The sequence below is a fragment of the Suncus etruscus genome, chromosome 7 (genome assembly GCF_024139225.1).
Source record: "Suncus etruscus isolate mSunEtr1 chromosome 7, mSunEtr1.pri.cur, whole genome shotgun sequence".
Classification (NCBI taxonomy): Eukaryota; Metazoa; Chordata; class Mammalia; order Eulipotyphla; family Soricidae; genus Suncus; species Suncus etruscus.
Window position 1 is genome coordinate 87,735,052 of NC_064854.1, and position 12,755 is coordinate 87,747,806.

Sequence of the window (12,755 nt, forward strand, 5' to 3'; positions counted from 1 at the left end):
TAGGTGCTTACTCTGCACCAGCACAGCTAGAAATATTTTATGGCTATTTTCCTACTGACCCTTTTCAAAGCCCCTTTGCAATGCAAATGTTATTCAGCCTCCCCCTGAGAGGTGGCAGTGAGGGCCAAAGTGGCCCAGAGACTGTGGCAAGTATGCTGTTGGAGCACACAGGAAGTTGAGCTATTAAATAAAAGAGCTTAGGTTGGTGACAGAAGACAGAGATGGGGAGACCTAGGCAGGAGAAATGGGACAACAGGGAGAGTGCTTGCTTAACCTGGGGCAGACCTGTGTACAGTCTCGGCACCACATATGGTCCACTAAGCACCATCAGGAGTAATGCCTGAGCACCATTCTGTGTGGACCCAAAATAAATAAAAACAAAAGAATAAAGGATGGATATACCACCATGTGCTAGCAGATGGGGAGATGCTGCTGGTCATGAGAAATCATGAGAGCAAGTAGCAGTTCTGCAAGGGCCCCTCAAGTCATTTCTCAAAGGCAACTATGGGCTGGACCTAGGACCCAGAATACCCCTTCCTATGGCCCATGAAGAGACTGAGACTCACATTCTCCAAGCAGAAGTGTTTTGACCTGTGTGTCAGTGGCCATAGGCTTTGAACCATGTGACTCTGGATGTGCACTGGAGCCCCCTTGGTGGCAGATCAGGAATGCTCACTCTCCATTGCCTTCTTAAAGCATGTTCACAGATTTCTCTGTGTCCAAGAAGCCTCTTTCAACAAGGCACATTAGGAAAAAAGTCATTTTGAGCAGGATTTAAGAAAGAAACACTCCTCATCTGTGATGTGTCTCTTTGCCCAATTCAGGGCCTTGGATTCTCATATCCCATGGGATAGCAGAGGGGGCTACAGTTGAGTGAGTGTATGAGTTCATGATTTGGAAGGTGCTGTGCCCCTCACCAACTCCCAGCATCCATAACAAGTACTTTCATTTATTTAGTTTTGATTTTTCTCGAGTGAAAAGTTGGGGTGAAAATACCTCTCAGGATTGTGGTGCAGGCAAAATGTGATAAGACAAGCAAGCACTCAGCAGAGCATTCGGCTAAAGAACCTTGCATAGTCCTCACCACCACAGTCTTCTCTACTTTGTCTTCCCTTTGTATTCAGAGCTGTTCCTCATGGTCTGAGGTCCATTTCTAGCTCTGTCTTCTTTATTTCCAATTATTTCCAAAGACAGCTGCTTTTGGTTATGAAAAGATTTTTTTTAGCAGCTAGAATCCTAAAAGTTGCTCTATAAAACTGCCTGAGAGCCTTATAGCTTAATAACTTTTTTCTCATTATAAAAGTAATATTACTTATTATGATGCTTTGATAAAAACGTAGAGAGGTCTAGAAAATTAAATGGGATTGAACCTTCTTGTCTACCACATTCATTGTCATAGTATCTTGCAAATTTATGTTGGAATTAACTCAGGCCATTGTTCCTGGGAGAAAAGGATTCTAAGTCTTGTATTAATGGAGACAGAAGATCCTGTGCACACAGATTTCAAACTAGGGCCCATTAGTTTACTCCCTACCCAGAACTCAAAATTAGTGCTTTTAGTGTTATTTGCTTACTGTATGAAAAGATAACTGTAGTATGAAAAGATAACATTACAAAGTCCTCTCTGCCCAAGACAAGTTTCCCATCCTCCCACGCATTGATCACAAATAATAATTAAATCGACTCCCATCTGGGATACCCTCAGCAGTTACTCCTTCTAGGTCTTTTAAGGGAACTCTTGTTTGTTTTGGGAGAGGGGATTGATGGAGAGTCATATTGGTGGTGATCACTCTGTGTGTAAGGATCACTCCCGATTGTGTAGAGCTGGGGTTTGAACCTGGTCAGCCATAAGCATGAAGCGCTTGAACCCTTCCATTACTTATCCAGTCCCCCTTGAGAGAGCTTTGAGTGGCATATGGAGGAATTTAAAGCTGCCACCAACCTGGTTCCTCAACTGGTGTTGAGGGCCAGGGCTGAGAGCCAGATCTGCAGCTGCTCTTCTAGCTGAAGCTCACAAGCTTCTCAATGGGTTAATCAACAAGAATCTTAGTACAGAAGCAGATCAATTCAAAAGGACCTTTGTGTCATCAGAAATCAGGAAAGATCAATACCAAGGATGGCAGACTGCCCTTGGAATATCTTTCTTCCCCACCAGCCTTCATTCAGCTCACAGTCTGAAACATTCCTTCATAAGTGAAAAAAAGGAGTGAAGCTGGCTTATCTTCATGCAATGGACTCTTCCTGAATTGCACAGAACTTCAGAATCTGCCTTTCTTTGTACCAGGAGACTTCACTATCTCCAGTCAGGCTGTGAGTTTGCATAGACCTTGTAAAATTAAATCTGAAGTCCCAGCAAATTCCAGTTAAAATTGCTGTGAATCACAGTGCTTAAAGAGAAAAAAAAAAAAAAAAAAAAAAAAAAACAGCAGATAAAAGAGGAGACTCAAATAATAGTTGGCTGATTTCACAATGGAGACAGAAAACCCTCTCTTCCATGGACAAGCTGGAGAGGGACCCCAGCTGGAGAACCAGGGAGGCAATGGGGAAGTGCTCCCTTGGAAGAATCCAGAAAGTTGTAGTACAAAGGACATGACTTTCTCAACTCAGAGCATGTATCCCTCCTTGTTCAGACTCCATCTCAGTCTTCTGGATTAGAGGATGTAGTGTCTCCTTTGGGGAATACCATCTCCTCCCTGAGATCTTCACTCAGAGTTGCCTTCAGACACTCTACATTCTTCTAGCTCCCTAAGCATCCCAGAACACCTTCAAGTTAAAACCAAAACTCAGCTAAAATACCTTTTGGATTTTATTAAAATAGCCAGATTCAACCCAAACAAGCTCTTTCATTCCTCCACAGCAAAACGTGCCATATTTCACCAATGTTACTCTGGCACCATTCATAACCTGTCTGGTACAATGTCCCCCTCAAACCCACCCAGAGCAGCTTCAGTTGTCCACAGAATTTGGGAAGAGTATCAGCAAGATCTCCCAGTCAGAACTGAACTCTACTGACCGTGGCAACTTTCTGGTCACCTTGCACTCATTTCATGTATCTCATGGCTGCTACTTGCCCTTGTAATCATGATGTTCAGAGACCTCTCTAGGTAGGCAAATCTTTCATAGACTCCTTCAAAAGCTGGGTGTCCCATCTCAAAGTAGACATTTCTGCAACTTGTATTTTCAATTTCAATCACAAAGTGGATAATAAAAGGTCGGAGCCATGAAGAGCAGGATCAAATGGGATGTGGTTTCTTCCAAAACATCAGCCGTCTGGTTTCTAAGGGATTCAGTTTGAGTGATGGACAGGGAATTGTGTAAGATCCTCATACTTGTCTCAGCCATGTGTGATGGGAGAGTCTTCATATAGTATACTGTTGTGGCTAGATACTACAAACTTGGTCTGATTATATTAGAATTCAACTTCTTTGAATTCGCTCTAGGAAAGTGGATGCAAGGATAGCAAAATATGAAATATGAAGAACCACACAAGGTTATGTGGGAGAAACAAAGTTCTGCTTTAATATGAAGAATCAGGGGTATATATGAAGGATTTTGCCAGTCACATTTTTTCTATGGTATAAAAAGAACGTTCACATTTGTTTCTATGTAATGTACAACATATCTCTCTTGTTAACAGAAGCTTTCTCAGTATACATATTTGATCTAAAAAAAATTCACATGGGTCTAAGTGGTATGCAGATCTGATGAATAGATACATTTCAATTAAGAGTCCAGAGGAAAAAAGAGAAGGTAAATCTTAACATCTTAAAGCAGTACCTGTCTGACTAGGCCCTGGATGTCAATTCTGATGTAGATTAAGGGATTTTGCAAGGATCCTGATTTTCCTATTAAACTTTCTTTTTATGAGGAAACAGGTTTTGTTTTAGGGGCTACCACAGATAACTAACTTCCTAAGGAGGTCTCAGAAATAGTTTTTAAAATGGGGCAAGTAAAATAAACAAACTTATCTGAAAGAGATGCAAATCTATACCTGGTAAAAGATTTCTCAATAGCCCAATGCTACTTCCTGGCCAAACTTTTGGATGTTAATTCTGAGGTAGAATTAGTTAGCAAGTCACTCAAAGTCCCTTAGAGATGTCCCAAAGAACATTTTAAAAGGGCATTTTAAAAGACAATGAGGAATAAAGTCGTTTTTAAGAATCTTTTGGTGCTGATATTCCAGCTAAAGAGAAATTTAATCAAGGCTATATTTGCCTGTATAAATCCTTATGTTTGGGAGTAAATGCTCAAATATATACACACTTAATACAGCAGAAGGGAGATTCATATTTAGGCCCAATAAATAGTTGTAACTAAGCATGAGAAATATCACCTTCACTATCAGAAGTCTTGGTCAGTCATCCATGCTAAGGAAAGGCTTCTCAGGAGGCCGACTGATGGGACTTACTAGATTGCAGCAGTGATAGAATCTACATCAGCAAAATGTGAGGGTTCTCAGACATACCTATGTCAGCTATGTGTAAGGGTCTTTGTGTACTTGTGTGGCCATGTATGAGGATCTTTATATAGAATCTATGCATACTGGATGTGAGATAACTTATATAGTACGATGTCAGTTGTGTGTGAGGGTCTTTATACATACCTGTGTCAGGCATGTATGAGGGTCTTATACATATCTGCATCACCTGTTATAAGGGGCTTTATATATTACCTTGGTGGACCATATGGTTCTTCATATAGTATCTGACTGAGCAGCATATGAGATTCCTCCGTATGTCAGCCTCTGTGAAGGTCTTTAAACAGTACCAGTGTCAGTTGTGTGTGAGGTCCACAGTACCTGTGGCAGTTGTTTGAGGGTTTTTATATAGTGCCTTTGTTGGCTTATGTAAGGGTCTGCTACATACCTGTGTCAGCCAAGTGTAAAGGTTTTCCTACATACTTGTATGTGCTGTGTGTGAATGTCCCCAATAATCTGAGGCTTCAGGAGCATTTAATTACCTGTAATATGTAAATCTCTCCTTTCCCACTAGGCTTTTACCTTTTAACATGAGATCCAGATTTATCATCTATGAAGATGGGAAGCAGTTATGCCCCTTTGGAATGTTTGAATCACATGTGTCTGAAACTAAGCTTAGTCCATTGAGCAATAGGGCTCTGGGTCTGTGAAGTGTCATCACATCTGAGTCCCACATAGATTGGGGATTGATAGGGCACTGTACCACTAACCTGGCAGAGGGCAGTGGTAATTCTCAGGCTGCTTAGAATAGGTTGTTTTGGTGTGCCAGGATGTTCCAGGAAGAACCACGTGGGCAGTCACAGGTGACCATCTGAGGTGACCTTGCCCTGCAGGTGAAAGAAACTACAGTGTCAGCAACTCTGACATCTGTTTCCATGGCCCTTGAAAGGAAAAATCAGCATTCTTAGAGGTCTGATGGCCCCAGACTGGCTTTGTTTTATATGACTGACAAGGTCAGTGCTCAGCAGCTCCAATCAGTACCTGAGGAAAATTGATTCTGGTCCCTTACAGGGGTCTCAAACTCGCGGCCCACGGGCCGTTTGCGGCCCTCCATACAACATTTTGTGGCCCTGCCCTAGAGGAATCTTTTTTTGTTTTGTTTTGTTTTAGTTGTGGGTCACACCCCCCAATGTTCAAGGCTTACTACTGACTTTGCACTCAAGGATCATCCCGACTTTGCCTCCTGCAGCCCCCAGGTAAATTGAGTTTGAGACCCCTGCATAATTTTAGAGAGACCCCTTACCCTCCAACAACAAAGCATCCCCCTAGAATGATGGAGCAGTTGCCCATAAGCCTTCAGACACTCACTGAGTCATGTACTCATGACCTCATCATATAGGGAATGAGGTATGGATCACCCCTTTATTTTTCTTGTTGCTTTATACTCGTCTTTAAGATACTATCGTGAATTTTAAAAGGAATCTCAGGGGGCCATCATTGATCCAAGTTAGTAATGATTTACATTTTGGGGGAGGGTTGGGCCACACACCAGTGATGCTCAGGGGTTATTCCCGGCTATAAACTCAGAAATTGCTCCTGGCTTGGAGGACCATATGGAACTCTGGGGGTCGAACCGAGGTCCATCCTGGATCTGCCACGTGCAAGTCCTACCACTGTGCTATTGCTCCAGCCCCTACATTTTTAATTAATTTAATCTAGGTCTCACTCCTCCTGAGGAACAGCAATTTTGGCCTGGGCATGGGGAGATTGAACTGGAGGGGAAATCTCAACATTAAAGACAGAAGAGAAGAATTTTCCAAAATTCCCTGTAGTGCTAGTGTGTTTCCCCATTTCCTAAGTTCCATATTGCAGTCATATATCTTATTCTAAGGAGCAGAGACATGAATTGGACAGGTTGAAACATGGGCTAGAAGAGGTGTTCAGGGCTCAGAGGATTGAGTAGTTGAGCTGCACTTATCCAGGCCCATCAAGTCACAGACATTCCATACATCTAGACTATTGTTGCTTGGGCCTTGTCCAACCAGTAAAGTAATTTAAAACCAAAAGGAAAAGAACAAAAGAACAGAAAACTAAGTTAGGATTACTTGAGGCACGACAGAACAAAAATGCTATGGAAATAACAGTTAAAAGAGGTTCTGCAGTGGCACTCAGGTCTGTTGGTGGAAAACAAATGAGAAATGAATGGTAGAGTATGGCATTACCTCCTCCACATGAGCACCTTGCCACACGCTCACTTGTGAACTGATTCATCACCCTCAGCCAGGCTACACCATGGCATCAATTCTCCTTCCTGTGCTGACACTGGACTCCATGGTGGAAAGATGGTGGGATAGAAGGTACCTTTTCTAAGTTCAGCCTCCAGAGTCACAACCCACCACCACCACCACCACCACCCCCGCCCTGGGGTAGATCCAGCAGCTTTCTTGCATTGTCTAGAGTGCACTTCCAGAATCCTCTACAGATGGGCCCACAGTCCTGCTCTACTTTTTTTTAGTATACTGTGTGGCCATGAAGCTGAGCCAATCTGCCAGGCCATGGCTCCTCAGCTCAGAAAGTTCCTAGGTGCCCAGGAGGTAGAGCTTGGCCTGCAGCTAGCACAGAGCCTGAGCTCCTCTCAGTGGCAGTGGTCCAGCAAGGACACTTTTCCTTCCTCAGTGCTTAATGTGCATCAGCCACATGCATCCCTGGGAAACACAGTGACTCTTCTCTGAGGCTTGGCCTTTTCCTGCCCACTCTTGCAGGGCATGGTGCCCTCTACAAACCTCACAAAAAGAAAGGTTCAATGGGATCAGGCTTGCAAAGAGCAGCAGAGCTTTTGGGGTTCTCAGGGATTGGCAAAGGGAGATCAGAAGGAGCTCTGTGGTGCGTCTGTAAAGAATTGTGTCCTCCTAGGAGGGCTGGGCCAAAATCCTGAGAGGAAGAGGTGACAACTCTCTCCTTTGGTCCAGGCAAGGACACCCACAAACAAAGTTGGGAAGTTCTTCAGCCCTTCCTAATTAGGGCTGGGACCCAGAATCAAGGAGGACAAGGTGAGAATGGCCCATGGGACCCAGGCTCATGTGAGACAAGGTGAGAATGGCCTGTCTGACTGGCACATAGGATTGGGATTCATTGGGTGCAACCGAGAATGTGTGATGTGAAAAGAGTCAGAGGGAGAGGATACCAAGGTTTCTCTGTGAAATAGCACCAGTTCTTTGCTCTCTGGTTATAGAACTGAGAATACCAGGTACAGACTTGTAGTGGAAGCTGACTAGAAGTCACATAGGGCAATGAGCATCTTTGGCACAGTGCACTGGTGAGGTGAAGTGACAGTATACATCAACACCATAAACACTCACAACTGCAGCTGTGTTACCTCAGCAATAAGAAAAGTAAAATTGTTTTTCCATCTGAGTGCAGAGGCCAGGAAAGATCTAGAATCCCTGTAGTGTTGCCCCTGCAAGCTAAGTCAGCAGCCCCAGACGGGACTTTGGGGAGGCAGCAGGTGCAGAGGCTCATGGGAAGGCTGTGTTAAACTTTTGCTCCCTCTGGCTGCCAAGTTTCAACTCTTACAGTCTCTTCTTCATTGAACCCAATAGCCAGCTGGGATTCCCCTCTCCTTCCTGCTCTAGCAAAGGCATCTCATTGTGAAAGTTGATATTGGGCCTTAATTATGAGCTCCAAGACACACTCTGGCCAGAGTCATGCCATGTGGGGAGTTTCTTACCATTTGCAAGTTTAGTTCTTTAATGAGACCATTAAAAATGTATTGGCTTTAGATGCAAGTGTGCTCCATATACTCAGTTGGTGAAATTTTCTCTACAAGAAAGCAATTTCCACATGCAGGGCTTCATCAGCCCACCTCCTTAATTCTGTGTCCCCAAACCAAATCCAGCACCTGGATTATTTACTGAGAAGCTGCTGCAACCTACCATCACAAGTGTAGATGCATGTATGTTGACAAATTCCCTAAAATAATACTGTTAGTGCTTGAGACTCTGAAAGATGACAATGACAGAAATAAGTTTCAATTACTCATATGAGGTCAACTTATTACTTTTGGTTTATTTGCTTTGATTTCAGAATTACCGTTTCTGAAGATGGAAGCCTCAGAATCAGCAATGTGACTAAATCAGATGCGGGGAGTTATACCTGTGTAGCCACTAACCATTTTGGAACTGCTAGCAGTACTGGAAACTTGGTAGTAAAAGGTAATGATTAACCCAGAGACCCTGACTTTCCATGTCCCAATTTAGAAGAACTTCCTGTAAAGAAGTGGCTTCATTCCCAGCATTAGGTACAACTATGACCGTGTTGTTAAATTAATTCATCATGGCCAATGATATGATTAATGATTCTTAGAGAACATTTGGTAATGAATATGATTGAAAGGCTATCTTGTTTCAGGATCATCCAATACAGTTTTGAGAATTACAGCCATTGTGCCTATTAGAATATTATAACTAATGTTATCTTCAGTCCTTTAATTAAATTTCTTTCAAGTCCCTCCAGATTTGAAATTCATGTCCAAGAACACTGCTCAAAGATTAAAAGCCCACAACTCATCACTATTTTTAGCCAACATTGCTTAAACAGTGACATGGGTTATTTTTAAGAAGGCTGTGTCATGACTAAATCTCGGGATCAAAATTATTATAGTCAAAAAGAGTATAAAGGGTCTAACTACCCTTGGGTCTGCCTTTCTCATGGTGAGCAGCCCTGGCAGTCAGGAGATAAGAATCCTGGGCCTATGTCTGTCTGCTTTGTAGTTTCTTAAAGCTTAAAGAGCCTTCAGTTCCCAGCACTGCAGTGATTGGGTCAGTTGCAGTGCTGTGATGAGTGGCAAGAAAGATAGTGATGAGGAGATTTTCTGTCCATATCTTTGCTGAATCATCAATCTCTCTGGTGATGAGATCTTGGCAGTGACCTAAGCACAGGCTTTCTCAAGGTCAACAGAAGTAGAAAAGGGAAGAGCCAGGTCTCTGCATCCTCCTTGGTTCCTTCCACCATGTCAGGGAGATTTTTCACCTATTTTTCCTGTTTCTCTGGAGTAGAGATAGGTGGTTTGTATTATACAATTTCATTCTGGAAATTGTATAGCTCCCTCTGTGAAATAAATAACCTAAAGAAAAAACTTGCCACAAAGAGCTTTTGCCTTGATCGTATCGTAAGGAAGTTCCGCATCACCTGAGTGATCATCTGAGGAATGGGTCCTTTGTACTCAAAGCATGCCCTATGAATAAAAATTAGAATTCCCAAAATGATAGTTGATCTGCAGGTCAATGAGCTAAGTGATCTCTCTATTGGTATGAGGGCATGGACATCTGTTGGGGACTAACTCTGTTGTTAAGGTGACTGACATGACAACATATCACAGACACTAGTCTGAGATGCAGGACTAGCCCAATGAGGGAAGAAGGCATTGTGGTCAATCCACACCTGCAGGGATCATGATATCTATGTCACCAAGGCAGGGCAGGGATATGAGATAGGTGGTTTGTTGGTGGAGCAGATGAAGGAAAGATGTCCATAGGATCCTCTGAATTGGCTGGGGGCAGGGCTTTGAGTCAAGACTTGGCAGCCACGAACAGTTCGCCCACTTGCTGGCTCTGTGACCTTAGACGAAATGTCCAATTTATGACTGAAGGCACCTTTGACTTCACAGGATGTTTGATGAAGAATTGTTTAGTGCTTGACATTTACCCGAGTGTCTCTGTCACTTAAGGAATTAGCAGTTATTTTGTCACAGGAAAAGTCCTTTATCCTGAGAAACATTCTATAAACTGCTGCAGGAAATAATTCAAGAGAAAGTTGGAGACGCAGAATACAGAGAGTGTTTATAGACATACATGTATTAAGACACAGGGAAAGCGCTGCTCTTGCATATGGCTCATCAGGGTTCAATTCCCAGCAGCATAAATGGTCTCCTGAACACTGCCAGCAGTCATTCCTGAGTGAAGTCAGGGGTAAGCCCTGAGTACCACTAGGAATGGCCCCACAACCAGAATCAGAGACTCAGAGTTTTGGTGTGACCTAAAGAGAATAGCTTGTTTTCCAAGGAAGAAAAGCATTGAAAGTATGAGGACCCCCAACTCAGTAGTGCAGGCATACCAAGAGAGAACACGACTTCTACAGGTTTCTGAGAGTTATATAAGTACAGAAGGTAATCAGGGGCTAAAATTTGCTTGTGATTTTGGAGAAAAGAGCTCTTATAGGCAGAGATCTTGTGGAGTCACCATCTTTGTATATTTCCCAGGCTGCCACATGATTGTAAATGTTTATGGCATGATTTTTATCATATAAAAGCATCACAATGAGATTTCCTCCATTACCATGTCCTTAATTTGGAATTTATTTAGATCTGCCCTGTCCCAGGCTTCCATGTTCTCCTCATGGTGTGCTGACCATACTAAATAAATCCTTTAACAAAGCTATGAAGTAGGTTTGCAGGAAAGATCTGATCAAACATGGAAACTGGAGAGGGTGGGTGTTAATCTTTTGGACATGTTGAAGAACAGGGTAAAAAAAGTTATTAGTCTTTTATAGGATCTTGTTTAATGGCCCACAGACGTTATCATTGTCGAGTATGGTTTCTGTCAGTTCCTTTGAGGGACAATTTTCTGATTCCTTCCCCTGCAGGTCAGCCTAAATTACCACACTTAAGCCTGGGCACTCTTCCCCTCTGTTTTGTCCCTGTTGCTTGAATTTTGGGGGTAGGCTATGGAGAGAAGTTGGGCCACAGTTATTAGTTCTCTGGGACTAGTACTCGCTCTTTGCTCAAAAGTGATCTCTGCAGTGCATGGACATCGAACCAGGGCTGCTGCTGCTGTAGCTACATGCAGCATGAGTGGCTTCTATCTGTATTGTATTTCTGGCCCTCTTGCCTATATTTTGACACAGTGGAGATCAATGTGCACTTAAGCTTTGGTGAACATGAAGGAATCTTCCACCTACCCCACTGGCTCATCCTCCAAGGTCAGCCAACCCACCACAAGTAATGGCATCTGTCCAGGATTTCCTTTTTCTGTGGGGAATCCTTTCTTTCATTTCACACTGGCTGGGGAAACACATGCTTCCCATTCCTGGCAATGGTCCAGGAGTCAGTTTGAGTTGCAAGTGAAATGAAGGATGTTGAGTCTGTATGGATGGGGTATCCTGGGGGCCCTACATGAGTTCAGGGATTATGGCCAAATGGCAGTTTCAGGAGAAATGTGGGGACCAGTGGAGGACTCGAAGATAGGATCCTTGTGTCCAGACTGGGCTGGCCTGTGCTTTGGGCTAATAGAACTTTGGTAACTGCACTATCCTGTGGATGGAGAAGGGAGGTGTGCCTGTGCCAGTGCAACTGCCCATCAGGACCTTACCAAGCAGTTCTAAACATCTAATACAGTTTGCAGGGTCACTCCCTCAGGACTGGGGTACTAGGGATGGAGCCCGGGTCTCTTGAATGTAACGCTTGTCCTCAGCCTATTGAACTTTCTTTTTAATGACAGGACAAACACAGAGTGACCCAAAACAAAACCTTTTTATGGGTGAGAATGTGAGAATAGGGTAGTCCACAATCTGAGTGGAAATACAAGTGAGAAAGAACAGAAAAAGTGCAGCTCTTGGGGCCGGAGAGATAGCATGGAGGTAAGGCATTTGCCTTACATGCAGAAGGATGGTGGTTTGAATCCCAGCATCCCATATGGTCCCTCGAGCCTGCCAGGAGCGATTTCTGAGCATAGAGCCAGGAGTAACCCCTGAGCACTGCCGGGTGTGACCCAAAAATAAACAAACAAAAAAACATGCAGCCCTTACCTGGGCACAGAGGGTACCTAAAGGTCTGGGCTGATGAGAGTGCTTATTCTATACTATTCGTAAAGATCAAAATTATCCCATTCAAGTGAAAGAAACCCGGGTACATATATAACACATGTAATATGACTCCATCCAAGTACATGTAAAATTATATGACTAAACAATGAACATAATAGTATAAGTGCTAATATATTTTGAAGAATGGAGATAGAGTAAGATTATACAGAAAGACTTTAGTTGAGAAAAGTGCCATAGTACAGGGGTTAAGGCATTTGCCTTGTATGTAACCTACTCTGGTTTGATTCCCAGCACCACATAAGTGTGGCCCAAAACTATAAAAGGGAAGATGTTAGATATATCATTAGTATTTATTTGGTTTTCTTAATATTAGGGATTAAAACTAGGACTTTATAAATGAAAAATATGAGCAAAGCCACTGAGCTACTTCCTAGGGAGAGGTTAACTTCAAAGTGTATGAATGTATAATGTGGCATAGGTGATAATGTACACATGCTCATAATAAGAGGGAAAAGGGCTT

General features: G+C 43.1%; 1 protein-coding gene across 2 annotated transcripts in view; it reads left to right on the forward strand.

The window, feature by feature from the left end:
• LOC126013659 (contactin-4) overlaps positions 1–12,755 on the forward strand; it is a 669,197-nt gene that overhangs the window by 611,387 nt on the left and 45,055 nt on the right. For both annotated transcript variants that reach the window (XM_049776827.1, XM_049776828.1), the window contains one exon: positions 8,501–8,628. In XM_049776827.1, the coding sequence (XP_049632784.1) occupies positions 8,501–8,628 (128 nt within the window). The remainder of the gene's footprint in view (positions 1–8,500; positions 8,629–12,755) is intronic.